This window comes from Phycodurus eques, chromosome 3 (assembly GCF_024500275.1).
Source record: "Phycodurus eques isolate BA_2022a chromosome 3, UOR_Pequ_1.1, whole genome shotgun sequence".
In the NCBI taxonomy this organism is placed as follows: Eukaryota; Metazoa; Chordata; class Actinopteri; order Syngnathiformes; family Syngnathidae; genus Phycodurus; species Phycodurus eques.
Window position 1 is genome coordinate 6,249,808 of NC_084527.1, and position 24,248 is coordinate 6,274,055.

At 40.0% G+C, this 24,248-nt stretch overlaps 1 protein-coding gene across 1 annotated transcript in view; it reads right to left on the reverse strand.

Moving 5' to 3' along the window:
* LOC133399852 (proprotein convertase subtilisin/kexin type 5-like) overlaps nt 1-24,248 on the reverse strand; it is an 89,945-nt gene that overhangs the window by 65,003 nt on the left and 694 nt on the right. The window contains 4 exon segments of the mRNA XM_061671800.1: nt 6-82; nt 2,087-2,230; nt 4,711-4,866; nt 15,312-15,416. Of these exon segments, the coding sequence (XP_061527784.1) occupies nt 6-82; nt 2,087-2,230; nt 4,711-4,866; nt 15,312-15,416 (482 nt within the window).

Consider the following 24,248-nt stretch of genomic DNA (forward strand, 5'->3'; position numbering starts at 1 on the left):
CGTACTTGTTCTCGTTGGTTGCGTCATAGCGTGGCATGGGATCCAAGTCATTCCCGTTCACATCAAAGCTGGCTTGGTGGTCCTGGAGAACGAAACACAGTGGTTAGAAGGAGAAAGAGGAGAAGAAGAAAGGAGAAGGAGAAGACGACAAAGAAAAAAAATACGGTAGATGAGAAAAATCTAATGGCTCCAACAATCATCTTCCTGTGTGCCGTCATAGAAAAAGGTGACGTTTACGTTGGCATCAAACTAAAGCTCAACCTATGGTGTAGAAAAGTTCATCAAAGGGAGTGTGAATCATTTTAGCCTCACCTGCAGCCTTGGGCCGACAATTTTCAATTGGGGCTCTCAGTGTGCGCGTGCGCTAGACATACCTCAACATGCACGTACAGTGTAACCACAGATGCACACGAGGACGTACACGCCACATACCTCCACACCCGCAAGTATGAGGAATGTAATGTAAGATGGGACTCACTGTACCGGTAATATAAAATAAAGCAATTCTGCTATAGGTTTCAATGTTTGCTTTGGATCCCATCTACCATACATACATATATTCATACATATATATATATATATATATATATATATACACACATATATACGTATATATATGTATATATATATACACACACATGTATATATACACGTATATGTATATATGTATATACGTATATATACGTATATATATATATATATATACGTATATATATATACGTATATATACGTATATACACGTATATATACGTATATACACGTATATATACGTATATATACGTATATACACGTATATATACGTATATATACGTATATATACACGTATATATACGTATATATACGTATATACACGTATATATACGTATATATACGTATATATACGTATATATACGTGTATATATACGTATATATACGTATATATATACGTATATATACGTATATATACGTATATATATATATATATATATATATATACGTATATACGTGTATATATATATATATATATATATATATATATATATATATATATGTATATACGTATATATATGTATATATATATATATACACACATACATATATATATATACATACATATATATATACATATGCATATATATACATACATATATACATACACATACACATATATACCCATATATATATATATATATATATATATACACACACATATACACACACACGTGTTTGTGTGTGTATATATATATATATATATATATATATATATATATACACACACACACACACACACACACGTATATGTAGGTGTATATATATATATATATACATATATACAGCTGGACCGTAGATGCTGAAATCCCTAAATTCCTTGCAATTGTAGGTTGAGGAACATTGTCCATAAACTGTTCGACTATTTTCTCACGCACTTGTTCACAAAGAGGTGAACCTCGCCCCATCTTTGCTTGTGAATGACCGAGCAATTCTGGGAAGCTCCTTTTATGTCCAATCATGACACCCACCTGTTCCCAATTAGCCCTTTCACCTGTGGGATGTTCCAAACAGGTGTTTTATGAGCATTCCTCAACTTTCTCAGTCTTTTTTTCCACCTGTCCCAGCGTTTTTGTCCTCAGTCCCAAACGTTTATTGAATGTCGTTAAAAGAAAAGGTGATGTAACACAGTGGTAAACATGACCCTGTCCCATCTTTTTGGGAATGTGTTGCAGCCATAAAACTCTTAAGTTAATGATTATTTGCAAAAAACAATAAAGTTTATCAGTTTGAACATTAAATATCTTGTCTTTTTAGTGTATTCAATTAAATATAGGTTGAAGATGATTTGCAAATCATTGTATTCTGTTTTTATTTGTTTAACACAACGTCCCAATTTCATTGGAATTGGGATTGTACACACCACATAGTTCAGTGAGTGCGTCTTCTCCATGCTCCTTGTGAGTGTTTTAATTTTGTTGCGCGGTTTGACTGTTTGTCCCATTCAATACATAGTGGATAACGTAAAAGGGAGGGAAGCACACTTGGTCACTTTCTGCAATAACTGTCCACACACACAAAGACGCACACTTACACACTGGCATACATATACACTCACGTAGTTCTGAGTGAGGTCTGGGTGGTTGCGCTCGATGCCGTCGTCCAGGATGGTCACCACGACGCCTTTGCCCGTGTAGCCCCGCTTCCACGCACCCATGATGTTCATGTCTGACTGGCAGTTGTGCACGTCATCATTGCAGTGCTGCAGAGACCAAAAGACATCAAAGATTATTTCCAGTTAATGGTCAAATGTTAAAATAATTTAGCAAGTGAGGACAAATGTATGGGGACATGCCACAGTTTGAAACACATTGAACCCGCCCCTTCTTTCGGCGTTAATGTGGCAAAAAAGCCAAAGAAAAAGCAAAAAGCTCAACTGAGGTACACCGAGCTGTCGAGCAATATGGTGACATCACATGGTAGTAGTTTTGGTCACTGAGGTTTTGTGAGAGGTGTATTATGTAGTTTTTGCCATAACACCTATATTAAATATATAAATGATTTTTGAATGAACCGAAAAAGCTGAAACATAAAGCCCCTCACTCAAGATCAGCATCAAACTGTTTATAAAACTTTTGTTACCCCGCCACACAGTTCAGTTCAGAGAGTCCCGTTCAAAATCCAGAAAAATATTAAAAGCGGTGGTCAAAGTATTAGCACTTATCTACACAACATTAACCATTGACAGAGGTGAGGATTACTAACAGTCGAGAAAGAGGTGTGCAAACAACTTGTGATAAGAAGCTCAAATCTCTGCTGTGTGAATCTAAGGCCTGCCACACTGCGCGATGCGGTCGAACACGACTGGACCGGACCATTGCATAAAAATTTGATTTGTCGACACACTCCCAAACATTGAGCGATTGGATATACGGAACAGCGAGTCTTGTATAGACCTTTGATCCTATAAGTATGGCGTTCCCAGGCCAGCCGGGAGACATAGTCTCTCCAGCGTCCCCGGGGTCTCCTTACGGTGGGATATGCCCGGAAAACCTCACCAGGGAGGCGTCCAGGAGGCATCCTAATCAGATCTCCGGGCACTCCGCTTTCCTCCCACATCCCAAAAACATGCAGGGTAGGTTAATTGAACACTATAAATTGCCCGTAGGTGTGAATGTGAGTGCGAATGGTTGTTTTGTTTATATGTGCCCTGCGATTGGCTGGCGACCAGTTCAGGGTGTACCCCGCCTCTCGCCCGAAGATAGTTGGGATAGGCTCCAGCACGTCCATGACCCTAGTGAGGATAAGCGGAACGGAAGATTATTCATTCATGATTTTCATCCCAACTGCTTCACACTCGGCTGTGAACTGCTCCAGTGAGAGTTGGAAATCCACATCATCTGCAAAAAGCAGAGATGCAATACTGTGGCTAGCAAACGGACCCCCTCTCAACCTCGGCTGCGCCTAGAAATTCTGTCTATAAAAGTTATGAACATGTCCATGCGATGTTGCAGAGGCGTGTCAACCAGGACAACTACACAACATCCAGAGCCTTTAGGAACTCCGGGCAAATCTCATCCACCCCGGGGCCTTGCCACCGAGGAGCTAAACTCCAGAGATAGGAGACCCCGCCTCAAAGACCCCAGACTCTGCTTCCTCATGGGAAGGCATGTCGGTGGAATTGAGGAGGTCTTCGAAGTATTCTCCCCACCGCCTCACAACGTCCCGAGTCAAGGTCAGCCACGCCCTATCTCCACTATACACAGTGTTGATGGTGCACTGCCTCCCCCTCCTGAGACGCCGGATAGTGGGGTACTCAAATACTAACCCTAACCTCCTCAAAGCCATCCGGAAGTTGTTCTCCATGGCCTCAGCGAACTCCTCCCATACCAGTTTTTGCCTCAGCGACCACCAAAGCTGCATTCCGCTGAGCCAGCCGGTACCCATCAGCTGCCTCAGGAGTCCCAGAGGCCAAAAAGGCGTGATAGGACTCCTTTCTTCAGTTGGACGGCATGGCTGACCGCTAGTGCCCACCAACGGGTTCAGGGGTTGCCGCCACGACAGGCACCGACCACCTTGCAGAACAAGATTCACTTGGACTCAATGTCCCCGGCCTCCCCCGGGACGTGGGCGGAGATGGGAGTTGAAACTCCTTCTCACAGGGGATTCTGCCAGAAATTATACGAACGTACAAATAATTTTGTATTATTTTCAAATATTTTTCTATTCTTGTCTAATAAATTTTAATCTTTTCCCCGTTGTTTTCTATTTTTCGGATAATATTTTTGTTTGGTTATTTCAGTTTCGTTCTCCACGAGCATCCTGGAACGGAAAGTGTTTGACTGTATGTTAAACTCGTTCAAGAAATTAATCCATTTTGTGAAACCGTGAACCGAAACGTACAAATATTTTAGTATTATTTTCAAATATTTTTCTATTCTTGTCTAATAAATTTGTATCTTTTCCCTGTTGTTTTCTATGTTTTGAATAATATTTTTGTTTGGTTATTTCAGGTTTCGTTGGGTTGGGGGGGGCTCCACAAGCATCCTGGAACGGGGGGTGTTTGACTGTATCTTGTTACTATGGCTTCTCTTGTCTTTCATTCACAAAATAACTAACAAATCCCTCCTCTGACCAGGCACTAATCAGGGACCGAGAAACGACCTCAGCTGGACTTTGACCTACAAACTAGCTCGACGGTTGGAGAAAGGAAAAAACACTTGGATGGCGTGGCATACTCACAATGTACCACATACTACTCCACTTGGCGTCGTTGTAGAAGATGTTGCTCAGGAAGGTCTGGCTGCTGTGGGCCTGGCTGGATAGAGAGAGGGGCAGGGCCATCTTGTAATCCCTCTTGATCCTCCTCTTCACCACCTGCTGCTGGATCCACTCCACCTGAAACATGCCATTAGAGTCCACCGTCATTGAATAGAACTTTGTTAAACTCTGTTCAAGAAATTAATCCATTTTGTGAAACCGTGAACCGAAACGTTTGCCAACCAAAATAATGTTTCCCACTGAAACTAATTGAAATACAATTTATCTATACCAGCCCCAGGACGACGTTATGATAACCTTATTTATATTGGGGTGTGGTTAAAAACACAGCATAATAAAGAAATAAGTGAAATTATTGATTGATTGATCAGCAGAGGCATCGACCAGTGCATTCTTCTTGAGCCTGCTAGCTAGCAGTCGCTAGTTAGGGAGTCCCTCATCCACAGATGGAGAGCTGGGGAGGACTCTGGACTTCTTTGCCACCCCTGCTGCATCCACTGAGGAGCAAGGTTTTTTTTTTTTTTTTCTTCATTTTACCCCTCTTTTGTTGTGTGCACCTATGTTAAGCGTTTGTGTGTGTTGAGAAAAGTTCCATCCAAATTAATTAATAGCGCAGAAAGTAGAATTCGCCAAGCCAAACTAATACATAATAATACATAAACATGAACACCTTTCCCATGTTTATCCTGTTATCTTAATCACTCTGCCTTAGTTAATATACCAAATTTCCTGTTGCCAAGTGAAACAGGCTTCAGGGGTTGAATTTTCAATGAATTCCAGCAATGAAATTATTGTTCCAATGAAGTCTGTAACAGTGTGATAAGCAATCATTTGGTTAAACATTTTGCTAAATGGAAATTATCTATTTTTTTAATTAGAAAATATATTTTCTTAAAAAGTATCAACTTAAAATGATTTTTATTTTTAAAATTACAACTTTGAAATTTTAAAATCTAAAATGTAAAAGTCTAGGTTTTATGATGGCAACAGACAGTCATTCTATTTTCAATATCTCCTACAGGAACAATTTATCATAAATACAAACAAGTCAGATCATCAGACCCAGAATGGACCTTGATGTTTTTTGTTTAGGTTTTTTTTGTACATTTTTCCATGTCAGTATTCACTCTCTGGATTGATACCACGCGCTATGACATCTAATGATGAAGCAGAACTTTAGACCACAAAGAGAATAATTTCCAGGCAGCACAAGTAATTCTCTTCTTGCCGAACAATATCCTTGTGCATTTAAAAAAAAAAAAAAAAAAAAAAAAAAAAAAAGAGCATTTTTCACAGCATCAATACGACTTGAGAGGGAGACTGACATAATGACTGCGGTGTGATTATCTGCTCTCATGCACAGAAACAATTTGCCGGCTTCTCTGTAGAGTTGGGAGGTGGCGAGATGAGATAAAGCTGAGGCTTGAGGAGAATGAGTCCCCGGAGAGTCCAAGAACAGAAGAGAAAAGACTCCAATGGAGTGAAAACAAATAGCTGGCGACTAGAATTGATTTTATGAATACGGGTGACTTAATAACTCCATTGGGTACCTCTTTGCAGAGGCGTTTAGAATTCTCCTATATGGAAAAAGATGAGGCCACCTGGGAGAGAACAAGAGTTAAATACAAACCCGGATAGTTTTTATTAGTCTAATGCTTCTAAACTAAATCTCTGCATCAGCCTCAAAAACACAATAGTGTTCATTAAGACCCGCTTGTCTACTCAAAACCACTGCTGTATGATTGCAATTTGCATACATTAGCATTTCAATTGCAGCCACACTGTAACACAGGAAAGACACTGAAGGCATCGCCACTTTTTTAGCACACAGTAAAGTCAACTCCGACTTCCACAAACCAAGGCGACAGCACCTCAAGTCTATTTCCAGTAGTTTCCATTTATGTGATTAGCGTGCACATGCATGTGCGAGTTAAACAATTTGCTTTTTGGGCAGAAATCATTTGTGTTTATATGCGGATGACAATTATTCCACCTCGGCAGAGATCATCTCCCGAGAGGCTTTCTAGTGGCATTAAAATTGGTGGCAAGATAAAGCATGGCGCTTAGTAACGGGCACAAAGACAAATTAGTCGATTAGTCTCTGACCTTATGGAGTTGTGATACTCGAGTTTTGTGTCTTATGGCTCGTCTTCAAACTTGACAAAAACATTTCTCAATTTAGTGTCACCTAGTAGTAGCCTATACGTGGTTCAAAGTTGGTAGCAATTGGAAAGAAAAAATCTCTGTGCAGAGTTTGTTTCAAAATGAAAGCCTGAAAACAGTCAAAACGATTCTCGGTTGACGGTTGCGTCAAACCAAAATGGCAGGATTCCGAATTTCCAAAGCGACCAAACAACTGAACTGGTCATGCAGTGTGTCACTAGTTTTCATTAGTGGCCGACCGTAGGCAACTTATTTTTTTATTTTATTTTCAATATGCAGTACTAAAAAATAAAATAATAAATTATTTTAAAAAATAAAATAAAAAAACAAAGCAATGAAAAATCTACAATATAAATTAAACAAACCTATACACATACAGTGAAGAAGTGACTTTCTGCTTTTCTCTGTCAGGGGTCCTCACAGCGAGTAACCCGCATGATTTGTTTGGCACAGTTTTTACCCCAGAAGCCTTTCCTGACATAACTCACCCATTTTTATCCGGGTTTGGGACCGGCAGAGGCTGGGAACTGGTGCACTGACCAGGAATTGGACCTTCACCGCCTGTGTGAAAGGCAGTAAAACATGTACCACTACACTATCAGTGCAATTTAATTCAATTTAATTTTATTTATATAGCGCCAAATCACAACACGGAGGCAAGGGAAAAACTCCCTCTGGGGAAGAAACTTCAAGCAGACCCAAGATTCTGTGTGAGGCAGCCGTCGGATAGACAGAGGGCTGGAGAGTGACAAAGAGAGCAACAGAAAGAGACAAAGAGAAGAGAGGTACAAGTGTTGGCTGCACCTCTCACTCTCTTTCAATAAATCAGAAAGTAAAAATGCGAATCAATCGGAAACAGGTACATTGGGTGTGCATGAAACATGGAACAATGGGTTGCAGAAGTGTGAGAAATTTCAACAAAAAAAGTGTCCATCAATGGCAGTGTCCATCAATGTCCGGCACTGGGATATGGTCCTCCATTTAATGTGAGCTCCCACATCAAGTGCACCTGCTATCCCACATACAGTATATAGTAGCCTACCACATATAAACACTTACACATACATTTATACCAAGGGTACGCAATAGGCAGCACCTGTGTTATTTAACTATTTATTATTATTTATACGGCGGCCGACTGGTTAGCACATCTGCCTCACAGTTCTGAGGACCGGCGTTCAAATCCTAGCCCCGCCTGTGTGGAATTTGCATGTTCTCTCCGTGCCTGCGTGGGTTTTCTCCGGGCACTCCAGTTTCCTCCCACATCCCAAAAACATGCAGGGTAGGTTAATTCCCCGTCGGTGTGAATGTGAGCGCGAATGGTTGTTTTGTTTATATGTGCCCTGCAATTGGCTGGCATCCAGTTCAGGGTGTACCCTGCCTCCTGCCCGCAGTTAGCTGGGATAGGCTCCAGCACGCCCGCGACCCTAATGAGGATAAGCGGTACAGAAAATGGATGGATGGATAAAAATTACATTAGATCTCAGATCGTATTTTTGTTGTTTTAAATGAAAATTACATTTTGTTCGGAATACAGTATTGCAGTATTATCGCATGTGGCCTGGCCGACCTTGATAAATGGACCAGTCACCTTTCAACACAATGAAAAATGTATTTGTGGCACTTTAGAATGTGTACAGTATTTGAGTACCCCTGATTGATACAGTCTTGCGCAAAAATATTGGCCGGGAAAGGATTTATTCGGCACCACAGTAGCACTGAACGCAAACTAGCTAGCTCTGAGGAGCAAGGAAGATGGATTTTAATGACCTATAAATAATCAGCATCTCTGGTCAGTATGATGTTTTTTTATTGTACGTTTTTATGTTTTTGTCATGTTATTAGATAAATATTGATTGTGGACTGCTTCAAATGATATTGTCGTATGGAGGTTAACTAAGGTTAACTTAACTGATTCTGGCTTTAGTAATAATGGGATTCCTCCAGGATACATGAAATGCCTCCCTCTTTCAGTAATGCCACACATTGGTGTATTGCATTTTTGTATATTATTTTGTAAAATTGTGATGTGATAGTGGGGGTGGTATATCTATAAGCCTTTTTGGGGGGCCGTCAACTACACGCAAATTTTGGCTATGAGCGGCAGGGCTCGGTCCCTTTTTTTTCCCCCATTAAAAACACAAACAACGGTGGTGTTTTTTTGTTTTTTTGGTGGGGCTGGAACAGATTAATGGCAGTTCATTGCAATTCAGAAATTGATTTGACATATGAGTAAATTAGGTTACAAGGCTTGGTAATGAAGAAAATCAAAGTCTTAACTTATACTATACATGGTTTAAATTTGGTACCAATCAGATGAAGTATGTCTTTGTGGGATCCCGGGAAATGGTAATTTCAACACAAAACGGCAGACATCCTATGGCTTAAGGATAGGGAACCACGTCTTTAAGAATTACTAGGGTTGCTCGCTTCTGTTGTCGCTGCTCAGAAGAGTGAATTTGTACTTTTCAACAAAGATTTAAGCAAACTCGAATCCATTTTCAGGGTGACCTGCCGCAGACTAAAACCATTCCCCCTTTTCCCCCCCAAAGTATCGGATGGCGATGACACGCTTTGCTTTCCCCAAAAAGTCAGCACTTTGGATACGCCACGTTATCCCAATCTATACGCAAAGGCAAAGACAATATCGCGCTCCACTTCAGCCACAGTATCAGCACTCTTTTGTTGTTTTGCCAGAATGCGAGGCTCAGGCGTCGGACACGCTCCATTCTGTTTTATTTACTCCAGCAATGACTTTCTGCCGCACCGGGACGCATTCCCTACAATTTTCTCTTCTTTAATTTGTTTGGGAGAATGTCTGTGTAGTCTCAAAAGACCTCCACTCTCCCCACTACCACCACCTCCCACTCGGACTCTACGCTTGCAGGTGGTTCGCCTGGGTCAGTAACCAGGGGGGAAAGTGGGGAAGAGTTCACTTGAGTAGAGCAAATAAGGACAAATTGATCCACTGATGTTTTCGTGATTGAGTTTTTGAGAGTTGTACCCACAACAAACTTTGGTCACCTGTTACTCGCACACCCATGGCTCCTAATGAGCATTCTTTCCACATTTGATCATCACAGTCAGGTTGATTAAAAATGAAATTAAAGTAGTTTGCATTCAGTGCTAGCGTTATGACAGAGGGGGGAGTTTGGAGGGGGGGATTCAAGTGCAGACCACGTAGCAGTGCACGCTAGATGGCTTTCGGTCTCGTCGACTGAAACCCTCCGAGACACAAATGTCCTCCGGCAAACAAACAAACACCAATCGGATGTTTTTTTTTACCCTCCACTAACCTGAATGTGCACGGACTTTAAAAAAGGGGGGCGTGCCGCCATGACCTAATGACCACAAACTGTCAGTTACAATTAAACTGACGATGCAGTAAATGCATGCAAACATTTGATTAAATAAACCAAAGGATGCATTTAAGACCCCAGTAGTTAATTAATTAATAAAATAAGGTTCCTTTCCGTTATTTGCCCCTAAAACATGAATTGGTAGCTGTCCTGGCCATCTTTTCACTGCTTTTTCCCAGCACGCTGTAGCGTGTTGCAGGTACCAAGCAGGATGGGGGTTTGAAGTCGACTGACAAATTTGCCAGTATCATGAAAAGCTGCCAGTGTGTAAGGGACCACGACCAGAGTGTGAAGTTTACCCGAGACTTACTACCCACGCCCCTTTTTTCAAAAGCAATTGTCACTGTCCGACAACATGCCGCTGATGTGGCCACGCATTTAATCATATGAATATGTCAATCCTCAATTGTTGTATTAACACAGATTTTGCTTTTTCACTGTGGCGATGTTATGTATGAAAGGTACCAACACACAATGGGGTTGAAGTCTACCTGCATATTTCCCAGCTTCACTGGTAGTAACAGAACGAGAAGGTGGCTGAGGAAAAGGGAATGGCAGAAAGTCAGGACAGGGGTCTAAAGTTTAACACCCGATACTTACTATTCATCCCTGTTGTGTTTAAAGCAAGTTTATATGTCACACCAAGGCAATGTCCTGCTTCGATGAGAACTGTCTAAAGGGCGCAGGCGAATAAATGCTGGCTCTACCTTTACACCTCTGGTGTGCAAATATGCCTGGGAATGGCACGTGAAAATTTCTGGAAAACTGTTGTATCAACGGCGCAATGGTAGAGCCTGGATTTATCAACATGTGGCACAGAAAGAAAAACGGGACATTATTGTGTAAAATGCTCGTCGGCCAGCCAATTGTTTTTGACTCAACAGGGCTTCACAAGCCAGTCCCAGCTTTCTACTTTTCCCTTTCACACAGCCACTATCCCACCTCTGATACTACCTCTGAAGCTTGGAATTTTGCCAGTAGACTTTGACCCCATATTCCATGCTTGAACCCTTCATACCTTGGATGGTGGGGCTTCCCTCATTTGGAAAATTAGATGCATCGCAACATCCAGGAAAGTGACATAGCGACACAGAAAATCAACAGAAGGGTGGGGGCAGCGAGTCTCTGGTGTTAAACTTCACATTGTTCACTGCCCCTTACACGCACCCTCGGAAGCCATGAAATTTGCAGATCGACATCAACCACTCATTTTATGTTGTTACTTTTTCATACTAAGTGGGGAAAAGTGAAGTCGGCGCTCACAGTCGTTGCAGCTTTGTGCATTTGGATAATTAGATGTGTGACCCCAAAGGAAAGCAATAGTTGCTTTCAACACAAATTGAGTGTGGGTAGCTAGGTCGATCTCAACCACCCCATTTTGTGATGGTACCTTTCATACAGAACATGGGGATAAAGTCGGCCTGGTGAGATGGGGTTTTAAAGTCCTCAGACCGTCCCATTGTATTACTTAGCCCAACTGTAAATTCTTCACTGTCATTAAATGATGGTAAAAACGCACACTTATCAACACAGAAGTGCACTTTGACCTGACAGAGGCACGTAATGTCATCGTTGAGCCTGTGCCATAAAGAGACACATTTCCATGGCAACCGGGGCACGCCGCTTTGGCTGCGCTGCAACAAGTGACGGCTGCGCTACGCCCCGTCTGACTCATTCACACACACAGCGAGACGTCATTAGCGGTGTGGCAGACTAGCCTAGCCCTCGCACTGATCCGGCAGATTAGCCAGACATCACCCGCCTAACCCCTCGACACGCCACCTTCCCTTTATTTGGCTTAATCCAGCCCTCACCTTGCTCACAGGAAATGAACAGAATATCTCAAAATGAGCCACGCAGCTGTGGTAAATGCATTGTTCTATCATGAAATGTTGATTACAAAACTATTGCTCATCTCGCTAATTATTTTAATCACCACCTGGAATTCTAAAAAAAACAGAACAACTTGAAATATGCCATCAAGTCTAGACAGCTATGGTAATGCAGTGCTATTTTATAAAGTCCTGAATCAGTGCACAACTTGGGCCTGGTACACACAAGGATTTTTCAAATCTAAGTATTATATCTGTGAGGGACCCCACACATAAAGACTACAAAATCAGGCATTTAAAAGTTTGGTTGTGTGCTGTGCGCCGATAATGGCAACACAGAAAACCACACTCATAAAGACAAGAGATTTTGAAATCTCACGTGATCACACGTGATCTCACAAAAACGAAGACGGGCAGAAACTTCCGGGTAAACGCTGATCTTTGCCGAGTGTTCCTGAAGGAAATGGAGGCGGAAGTGGTGTAGATAAAAAGAAAATCCTGGAAAATACTTCTTGCCATTTGGGGAACCCAGTTTTATACGAAAAAAACGGCATCGGGTAAGACATATTTGTTTTTATTTATGGCCGCTTCGCTGTTCCTGAGTCAGTTCGCTTCTTTGATTGGTTACATCCATCCATCCATCCATTTTCTGTACCGCTTAATACTCACAAGGGTCGCGGGTGTGCTGGAGCCTATCCCAGCTATCTTCGGGCGAGAGGCGGGGTACACCCAGAACTGGTCGCCAGCCCAGCGCAGGTCATATATAAACAAACAACCATTCGCGCACACATTCACACCTACGGGCAATTTAGAGTCTTCAATCAACCTACCATGCATGTTTTTGGGATGTGGGAGGAAAGCGGAGTGCCCGGCGAAAACCCACGCAGGCACGGGGAGAACATGCAAACTCCACACAGGCGGGGCCGGGATTTCAACCCCAGTCCTCAGAACTGTGAGGCAGATGTGCTAACCAGTCGGCCACCGTGCCGCCCGATTGGTTACATTCACGTCACATTGCACACCGTCATGACACGGCAGGACTTTGATGTCAGATTTTTTTGTCTTAAGTAATGATGGCTGGTATCGGCAGCCTTCATGAGTACGCGATACCTTGAAATAAGGCCGGTATCGGCGTAATACTGAGACCTAGTATCGGTACTCACCCTTCCCTATTTTCAACAGACAATAATAATATTGATAATTGATCCTGGTGTGTCAATATCGTAACGCACCAGACAGTGGATAGGATACTTCATAGAACTATTAACTATTTAGTTCATCGTCGAGGGAAGCTGAACTGTACCACCAAGACATAGCTCACAAAAATATCAGCAAACTTTATTACATCAGTCAAATTATGTTTTCCCACTGGTTTGCACATTTTCATTCCTCAGGAAATAATCCAAAAAAACTAATTAAAAAACAGTCACACTTATGACGATAGCATCTATGAATGTGTCGGACTTTGGGACGAGTATAAATAAAAAGTTTAGCGGTCTCCGGAAACTCTTTCAGCTTGTACAGTAACTGTGCATTTCAATGAAGTCGATAGCGGACTGTCTGGTTAATCAGCCTTCTATGATGTATTGTCGTGACAAACGCAGTGGGCACGTGAGTGGCGGGGGGTTCAGGTTTCACGAATAATGAAGTCAGGGTCTGCAGCATGACCTGCAGCAGCAGACTGAGGGTTTATTTAAGATAAAACGTTTAAAGGATTCAGAGAGGTGGGGGACACACTTAAACTGGACAGTTTTAGGACTTGGTACTTGCTGTGCTAAAACATATAAAAGACTTGACTTAACTTTGACCTGGTATTTAGGAGACAAGTTGAACTTCATGGCAAATCTTGCCTGTTTACAGTTGGAAAATCTCCATTTTCAAAATAGTGTGCATTTTGTTTTGTTTTTGAAAGAAATGTTATTTTTGTGTAGTGCACGCTAATGTAGTATTGTTTTTTAATATCATATTTAGCGTGTCTAAGAGTCGTCAACTTTTCCCAATCTGGTGCGAGCCACAACAGCGCAAACAGGAGAAAAAGTCAGACGCATATGTTACAAAGCTACAAAACATGGCAGAAGGCAGCCCAGGGCGCGGTGCTATTTTTCACTGGTTTGTATTTTTAGCTAGCACTTTTGTTAGAGTGGTTGTTAGAGTGGTGATTTTTTTCCCTAACTTTTATGGATTTTCGATCAAATATTTGTGTATTTTTGCTAAATATTTTTTGTCCAATAATGTTCAATGTTTTCATTTTTTTTATACATTTATTTCAAATATTTGTAATATATTTTATATATATAATAATATTTTAATCAAATTTGTCTTTTTTTCTATATTTTGTGTTATCTTTAATTAATTTTATTTTTTTAAATATCTGTCTATCCAATATTTTGTATTTTTCATCGAATTTGTATTTCGGTTCTACTATTTTTGTACTTTTAATCTATTTATGATTTTTTGTCTAATATTTTGAATCATTTTGTTATATTTTTGTGCATTTGTAGTCCAATGAATGTGTCTATTTGCCTACTATTTTTTCTTGTCATTTTTTCTAATGTCCACAACCCCAATTCCAATGAAGTTGGGACGTTGTGTTAAACAAATAAAAACAGAATACAATGATTTGCAAATCACGTTCAACCTATATTTAATTGAATACACTACAAAGAAATTAAAATGTAATGTTCAAACTGATATATATATATATATATATATATATATATATATATATATATATATATATATATATATATATATATATATATATATATACACACACACATCAAATATTTTTTTATTTTTCATCCACTACAGTATTTAACGTCTCTTAAATATTTGTTTTTTCCCCTCAGACCTTTAGCTTCCTAATATTTGTGTATTTATTGTGAATATTTGCTGTTAAAAGTTCAACCCTGGATAACCCACTTTAGCAATATTGTCGTTACTTTAAAGATTTGTGTACATTCTTTACGAGAGATGGACATAAAATTGGATTAATCAATTGTCGATTAATCAAGTTTTGGGATTAAATGGAGGGCACTATTTGACAGAGTAGCAGAGCCTTCAGACTCAAATAGTGTTGCCATCTAAAGATGAGGTCAACGACAGGAAATTTGGCGACTTGCCCGCCACGGCACAATTCTCATCAGCATCAATACGACATGGGCGTGTAAAAAGGAGTTGAGAACATGCAGAGAGACAACGTGCTTACCTTGGGCTCCATGGAGATAAAACTGTGGCGACCACGACTGGACAGAGTGGACCTCTTAATTGTCCGACTGTGGAAGAAGTGGTAGTGGTCTTTCAAATCCCCAATCTGTAAAAGCACAAAATAAACCTTTGTTTTAAACACTGAACTGCAGATGGGAGGAGCCAATCGGCGTCAAGTGGATGTGAAGTTTAAAATAAAATAAAAAGGACTGTCATGGAGAAAGACTGACAACGGCAAGAACTGATGTAGTCTGGTGGGAACAAATAAGTCCTGGAATCCAAACATGAACGGACACACACACGGACACAGACACGGACACACACACCACACCACATTGTGGACCACTGGTGAGACTCCATACTTTACAGTGGTCCCCTGATTAACGAACATTTCAATGTTGGAACCATTTACGAACCACTTACCGAACAAAGATATTGCCCGATGGTCGAACCTTATCGCAGTGTGCTAACATTTCATTCATCCATTTTGTGCCGGGCGGTGCAACCATTTTGTGCCAGGCGCTGCGCCCATTGTGAGGAGTTAGATCACTCTTAGTCACGGTCGGTTCCTACTTTATATAATGCGTCACTGTGTGTTTCGCTTTATTTTTGCCTTTTGCTCGCTCAATATGATGCCAAGAAAAGCAACAGAAAAAAAAAATAGTATTTGTGAGGAGTACTGTATATCAATGTTGCATGCATTGCAAACCTTGCGTGCAATTACAGTACAAGTGCACAATTGCCACTGTGGCGGGGAAAGAAAAATTATTATTTTGTTGGTGCCAACATGGCCAAAGGACTGTAGTATCTTTGAAAGAACTGAGAGAAACTTCTGGACTAAGTCGAAAAGCTGTTGCTGGTTTGGCTAAACAAAAAACAGCGAGGGAGCGATAGCATTTCTGAAACTATCATTTACGAGACAGCGAGGCACTTACATGCCTGCCGACTTCTTGTCAATAGAAGAAAAAGCTGCAAGCCAATAAGTCAAGGTAAAGTGGGTTTCATTTTTATTCTTCATAATTGTAGCAACTTGGTTGTTAAAGTGTTTTGTGATTTCTGACTTGCTGTGAACGCACCAGAGGGACACGTGATGTGACACTGTTTGTGTGTGTCTGCAATTGAATGAGGAGAACAGTTACACATGTTGTTGTTGTTAACTTGATTACTGTATTTTCCGGACTATAAGTCGCTCCGGAGTATAAGTCGCACCAGCCAAAAAATGCATAATAAAGAAGGAAAAAACATAAGGAGTATAAGTCGCATTTTGGGGAGGAAATTTATTTGATAAAATCCAACACCAAGAACAGACATTTCATCTTGAAAGGCAATTTAAAATAAAACTAGAATAGTTTTATTTTAGAAAAACAGGCTGAATAGGTGTACGGTATGCTAACGTAACACATTCAGCTAACGTTACAGGACGCAAAAACAACGAACTCAGAATGTGCCTGGTATGTTAACGTAACATATTAACAGTTATTCAGATAACTATAGGATAGAGAACATGCTAACAAGTTTACCAAACCATCAGTGTCACTCCAAATCACTAGATCCAATGAAATCTTCACCCTCGGTGTCACTTCTAAACAACTCCGCCAACTCCGGAGGTAGACGATGCGCCTCTTCCTCTTCTACATCGCTTTCGTCAGGCCTAGAGCGCCCTCTTGCGGTTGTCAATATGAAAATAACGTGAAATTATATAATAATGTGTTAATAATTTCATATATGTCGCTCCGGAATATAAATCGCATCCCCGGCCAAATTATGAAAAAAAACTGCGACTTATAGTCCGAAAAATACAGTAATATAGATTTTTGACCGATCACCCCTTGTCATGTTTGAGATACAGTACTGTGTACTGTGTTCAAAGTGTACACACTTTTACTAAAATAAGGCCTTTTGTCAAGACTACAACCAATTATTCATGTTTAAATTATTTCTTATGGGAAAATGATGTTCAATTTACAAACCGCGTTCAAGGACCAATTGACTTTGTAAATCAAGGTTCCACAAAAATTCAGGTCGGCGTACACGACAATATACAGTGACAACGAGTGGGAGGACGTGAATGGGGGGAGGGGGGGGGGCAAGCTACTCGGAAGGTGATTAGTTTTAATAATTGATAAAGACCATACCATCCCTCACATGAGCAGAGCATCATGGCTGCCAAGGCTCCAGTGGTGCGTCACTGATCCATGGCCAGCCCCACACAGTCCATTAGATCAACTTTTAGCTCATACACCAGACCAGTTTTTGAACCAACTAAGAGCTGCAACAACGCTTCGAATTTGAATTATTTGGCAAAAATAATAATAATCATAATATTTATTAAAACAAAAATAAATAAAAAAAAATAAAAAAGGGAAATTCATATTAGATTCCAAGAAAACGATCTCAGTTTGGTTTCACAAGCAGGGGACACGTTGCCGATCACAAATACCTCTCTGCCCCCACAATGACAACGTCGTTGAACATTCAAGTATCCAACGACATTGTAGCACTGCTTAGCTTTCTGTTGACGTGATACTGCATCTGCGTCGCTGAAAAATTGCAGATCTTTGTCCAGCCCAGCTGGCAAGTCATGGGCAAAGAAACTCGCTGTCGGGGGCTAGGTTATGTAAATTAGCCATCTCATGATGACACAATTTGGTAAAATTCAGAACAGCTCACTCAAACACATTTTGGGGGAAAAAGGCAGCTCAATGAGAAAGAAAAAAAAAACATTGACTTGGTTGTGTAATATCATACTTGATGGGAGGCAGACAATCTAGAGAGCCAACTATTTGTATACAAACTATTCATTATCACTATATCATTTGTATGTATTTGTTATTCGAACAGACAAATTTGCGTTGCTTGCGCATGGGCAGTGGCGTCTGGGTGGCTAGAACTGAAGGCGCTAGTGTGTGTGTACCGGATTATAGATTTTGCTGATTTTGTGTGCATAAAAAAACGTCAGTGGCGACAGACAAGTGCCTAGTTAGTATTAGCCATCACTTGAGTCATGAACTTTTAACCCATTAAAATTTTCTATTTGAGTACCCCTAGTATAGGCAATTATTTAAAAAAAAGTTTTAAAAAATGTATGGAGAGGACTTCCATTAGTGGCAGATTTACGTCAGGGTTTGCTCCCTAACCCCTGCCAATAGTAAGGGGTCACTGTATTATTCCACCTGTATTAAACTAAAAAATGTTCAATTTTAGCTTTAAAAAAAACAATTTAAAAAAAGCCTGTTATAAAGGTTTAATGATGGTTGCTGTTTGACTTTGAAAAGTGTGATTTCCTTAAAACAAACGAGGTTGAACTTCAACATGCTGCACACTTCAGGAACCTGGTGTCCCTAAACAATAAACAGTAGGTCTTATTTAATTTCTCTAATAATAGCTTCAAGTTCAAGCCATTTTGAGCTGTTCATCTCCCAAAGTGTTTTTGCTGAGCCACAGGGGCAAAGCCTGACTCTTTTCTCACTTGGTACCATGTCGCAATCATCACCACCGGGAAGTCAATCATGTGCCGTCATGCTGATACTGGATTATGCGTCACTTTGATCATAATCCTGGAATTGCAAAAAAAGATAATGCACATCTCTTTTTTGTCCTACCTCCTGCTGGGTGCATTTAAATGAGGCTTTCCGAGCTGGAGCAACAAGTTAGGGATTTGCCTGAACTAGTGCGCTGACACTTTAAACGCAGTCTGCCTTTACATTGCAACTGTGTGTCCATTTCTAAATGAAGAGTCACAGCTACACTGTCTACATTGTATACATTTTCTTTACCTCCAGCAAGAAGAAGGTGGTGTTTTCTTCATTGTCCACCGAAAAGGTTTTAGTTTTCCAGCTGTATTTATTTGTTACAAAATTACTTTTACCACTGTTTTTTTGTGTGTCACCTCCCCCCCAAAAAAAGCTAATGGGGCACTTAAGGTATTATAAAGCCCTTGTATGTGGGCAAGGACAGCCATCGTCGCCAAATCACGTTCAGCCGTGGATTGAAAGGGACAAACAGTCAAACACACAAATACAAAATGAGAACACTCACAAGGAGCTGCTGTAAGCCAGACAGACGCACAAACTGAACTATAACCGGCCAACCAGACTTCAGCTCCCGAATTCTGACACATCCAACAGACAAATGCTCGAGAAAGCTGTTGATTCCTTCACATTCTCTTTTATTTTTTATTTTGTTTATATACCACAGTGCTGTGAAATGTTACATTATTTAAAGTACTGCAATGAAAATGTCTACAGTGCAATATAGCCCGCTATTGTTTTAAAATGTTATTTGGATGTAAGGGGGATTGGGTTAGCTCTAGAGGCGCAAAAATTAATAGATTAATCGTCAACAGATCGATTACCAAATGAATCAACATCCATTTTGATAATCGATTAATCGCTTCAAGATATTAACTTCAAATTGTCCAAATCCTCTGAATTTCAGCCTCTCAAAAGTAAATATTCTGAGATTTCTGCAGTCTTTCAAGAAAGCAGACTGATAAACATCTGCTTTTACTTGTGAAAATAACGATCAACGTTTTTGCCCATTTTCTGACATTTTAAGGACCATACCATTAACGGAATCATAATCAATTTATGTTTGTGCATTTTCTGCACTGTCAATTTCAAATAATGCCATGTTTTTAATAAATGGATGGAAATTAAAACATGTTTTTTCCCCCCACAAAAAAATTATTGACAGATTAATGGATTTTTTAATGAGTGAGGTGAGTTCAATGAACAGACTCTGTAAAGTGTGCATGGACTCCAGGGGAGTATGAGTTTGTGAGTCATTGTGATTGGCTTTAGACGCCCCCCACGTCAGACAGAACTGCAGCAAGGCTACTTACTAGTTTGCAGTAGCATGTTTACATCACCAGCAAATACTTGTTTAGGGCACGGCTAAAAGAGCACTGATGTAAACAACATTGCACATTATACAACATTACAATATACACAACAGTGTACATTCCTTGAAAACTGGTTGTACTACCAGATATTTTCAATGGTATTTTTCCACTGAATATTGGTGTTTTATTTTATTTGTATTCATCTTCTATTAATTTCATTTTGTTTCCGACATAAAATGAGTTTTGTAAATAAATAGAGAAATTAATTTTGTGTAATTTTAAGGAAAAATACGTTATCAGGAGAGTTCTAATTATCGGGATGTAAAATTATCGACAGTATATCAGGATATAAAATGTCTATATCGCACAGTACCAGTCCATATCGCAACATTTTTGCGTATTTCCTGACACTGACTAAAAACATGTTACAAAAACAGTTGTGTTTTTGGGGGGGGCTGGAACGGATGAGTGGCATTTCAATTCATTTCGATGACGATGCCAGGAGTGCAAGAAGAAAAGGCATGACAAACCACCAAGTTCAACCATTGTCCAAAAGAAAAACACCCTTTGTGGTTTACTTCTGAAGCAAGCAGGTCTTGTCTATGGACATCCACCCCCCACCCCCAAGACGCCCACCTAGCCCCAAGCACTTTAAAAACAACACTTTGAAGAGACACTGTGCCTGTGACCTTGTCAGCTGATTTAGACTTTTGAGCCTCTGTCTTAGTCTGGGAAGGGGGCTCCAAGTTTAAGAGGATTACCCAAAATTCCCCAACGAGGTGCTCACTCTCTGGATGCCAACTCCTTTCATCAATCCGTCCATCTATCTATCTATCTAATCCATCTTTCTGTCATCCCTTATTCTTTAGCCACCATTTTTTTATTTGCTCCCCTCTGTACAGTACTACGGTGGAGGCCATATTGTCCTTTTGTCACCGTTTCCCATCCAGATCCCAAACCCCAACCCTCCCATTCACATCTTGCGTCCCGGTACAACTTCATGGTCTATTCTTCAAGACCTAAATTCAACGAGCATCACAGGTTACCTCCAATGACTTCCAGGAGTACAACTTTACACCCTCTGGTCCAAGCGATTGGAAATTTCCACCTATGTTACAGCTGATCGTACTTCCAAAGGCAGAATTCTTAAGAGATGCCTTTGCCCCCCACCCCCACCATTCCTTTGTCAGAACAGTGACACGAAAAATGAATGGAAAATTCCAGCTTTAACAGGCTAAGCTAGATGACTTTAATGTATAGTTAAAAAAATAAATAAAAATAAAAAGGGGGTGAAATAATAAATAAAGCATGACTGTTATTGTAAGATGAGGACTTTTTCTTAAAATATTAAAAGAAAAACAATATATGGGGCTATTATCGAATGCTTACTTTTTTCTCTAAAGAAATTTAAAAAAAAAAAGAATCCTAAAATAAAATAAATAAAATAAAAATAGGAAGTTGTACATAAAAAAATTAAAAATAAAGTAAACAAAACAAAGAACTTCAAAAAAATAAAATACAAATAATAATATTCTCCAATGATTACAAACATTTTCCTTGGGAAAAAATACTTCTCTTGAAAAATTTGTTTCTCTAGAAAACCCTTATTTCTATCTTTTAAAAAAATTGCTTTATTCTCTTACAAATATGACTTTCTCAAACTATATAACTTAATTCTCATAGGATACATTTTTGTTCCTTTTCATAATTTTTTTTGTCATTTCGTGGCAACATCAGATTGTTCTACAGTTTATGGAGGGTGTCCTTAATGCTGTATTTCATACTGCTGGGAAGTAGAACATTTGCCACTTGAACGTAAAAAAGAGAAAACATGGCTGACAACCTCGATTGATACGTCTAAATTCGTGACCCGTCAGCACTGCCCCAATAGTGGAAGATTCCGTACGGGTGGGACTCAAAATACAATTTAGAGTTAGACCCCTTAGACCACCCTCAATCCCAAATCAGGAAGTGAAGCTAAATCTCATCTATGTGGCATTGACGTCCAGTGGACGCACCATATTGACATGGAAATGAGGGCGAATAGTGGGAGTAGCGGTACACTCCACAGGGGAATTCCTATGGTGAGCCGGTATACAAAATGAACGAGGGAATGGTTGCGGGGGTAGGGGGGGGGGGTCTGTGCACGTTTAGTTCCCGTCAAAGAGTGGGGATAAACGAGGCCATTAAGGCTTCTCTTCGGGGAGTGTAGTGGGTGGGCGGACTGGACGAGGCAGGGATAGAGGAAGCGGGGAGGCAAAGGGGGGTTCAATAGCTGTTGACTAGGCTACCCCACAACAACCTGTCAGAATGCCCCCCCCCCACCCCCATCTTTATGCCGGCAAGTGTGGGCTTGAACTATATTTCGGTGTGAAGAGTACGTGTGAGGTCCACACTGAAGGGTGTATTTCTTTACCCCGACCCTTCACGAAAGCCTCTTTAACTGGGTCCAAACACACACACTCACACAACCCAACACAGCCTCCACTGTCGATGCCAAGCTCTTGTTTATGGATGTATGCCTCATTGTGGTCTTTACTGACAATAGTCAACATAGAGGAGGGAATGCACTGAAGGACTCTTTCCAAATTAACCTTGAAAAGTGTGAACGTGGGTAAATCTCTTTGGAAATAATGACCCACTTAGGAATGAGAGCAAATGGTGCATTTTAGGCCGGCTAAAGCAGGCTGAAGGAAGTCACGTTTAAGACTTTTAGCCCACATTTTGAAGACACTTTGATCCAATTTAAGACACGAAATATAGCCATGCTGCAGATAGGTTACAAAGCCCGTAAATCTGTCAGAATAATCAATAAATCCATCATTAAGTATCTGTCAGTTGGATGTTGAAGAGATTGAGGCAAAATGGAGTGCACAGCTTGGCTGTGACAATTAAGTCTTAGAAAGTGTGTTGTCAAAAGAAGCACGATGCTACGTCAGCTATGGGTAAACGAAGGCACAATTTACCCAGGCAGCTATACTCCCACATTATAAATAAATTACATGAATTTTAAAGTAAAACAAGCAATTAATTGATTAAAATACAAAAATACAATTTACTGCAAAAAAGTATTTACATTTAAATAATGTAATAATTGAAAGAACTCCCCCCAAAAATTTTTACCATAATAGTAATATACATAAAGGAATGTAAAATTATGATTTTTTTTAAATCATCAAATATCCATGACAAATTATCCCAACCCCCCCCCCCCCAAAAAAAACGCTTTTTTCTAAATTTTAAATATAAATAAAATATTCAAAATTCTCAGTAGATATGGGAAGCTGAGCTCCACCCCTGCCCTGCACACATTTACTATGGCACAACACTTCTAGGAATAATTATTCAGAGTATCACATAGCAATAATATATATTTAAGTCCCTCGATGAACATTAACAACAATGAAAATATATTTTTTTAAACTACTTTTTTCCCCTATTTAAAATTCCAACTTTTTGAAATATTTTTTCCTTGAAAGAAAATTGACATTTCCTTTCCAAAATTCACAGCACATTTTATTCTCAGCCCTTAATATACAGTATGTCTACATACAGAGGGCCGAAATTACTTTTCCAATAGTCCACTGTCACACAAAAAATAGGCAAACCATAATAAACTAACATCATTCATTCTCCTTCAAAGCCACTGTAAACAGTCCAAAAGAATGACAACAAACAGCAAATGGCAAAAAACAATGAACAAACAGAAGAGCTCTTGAAGACGGAAGCCTACTTCACTGTGCCATCTTAATTATAGATTGTGCAATTTCTTGTACATGTATTTTGTTTTTATTGCATTTATTTTGCTCTTGTTCTTCTTCATATTCCAAACTAGTTGAAAGTGAACCAACAGCGCCTCTGCAGGTCAGACTCAGTTACTGCAACTAATTTCATCTAAAATCAACAACTTAAAACTGATTATTCTGCTCTTTGCTTCTAAGTTTGTTCGACACATTTGAGGGGAAATATCCTTACTTCAGGACTATAATGTTTTCTTCTCTTGATGTGCCCCATAAATCATTTGCCAACGGGCGTCCCACCGGTGTGCGAAAAGAGCCAAGCACATGAGCCTGCTCTCGGGCCGGGGAGGCTGAA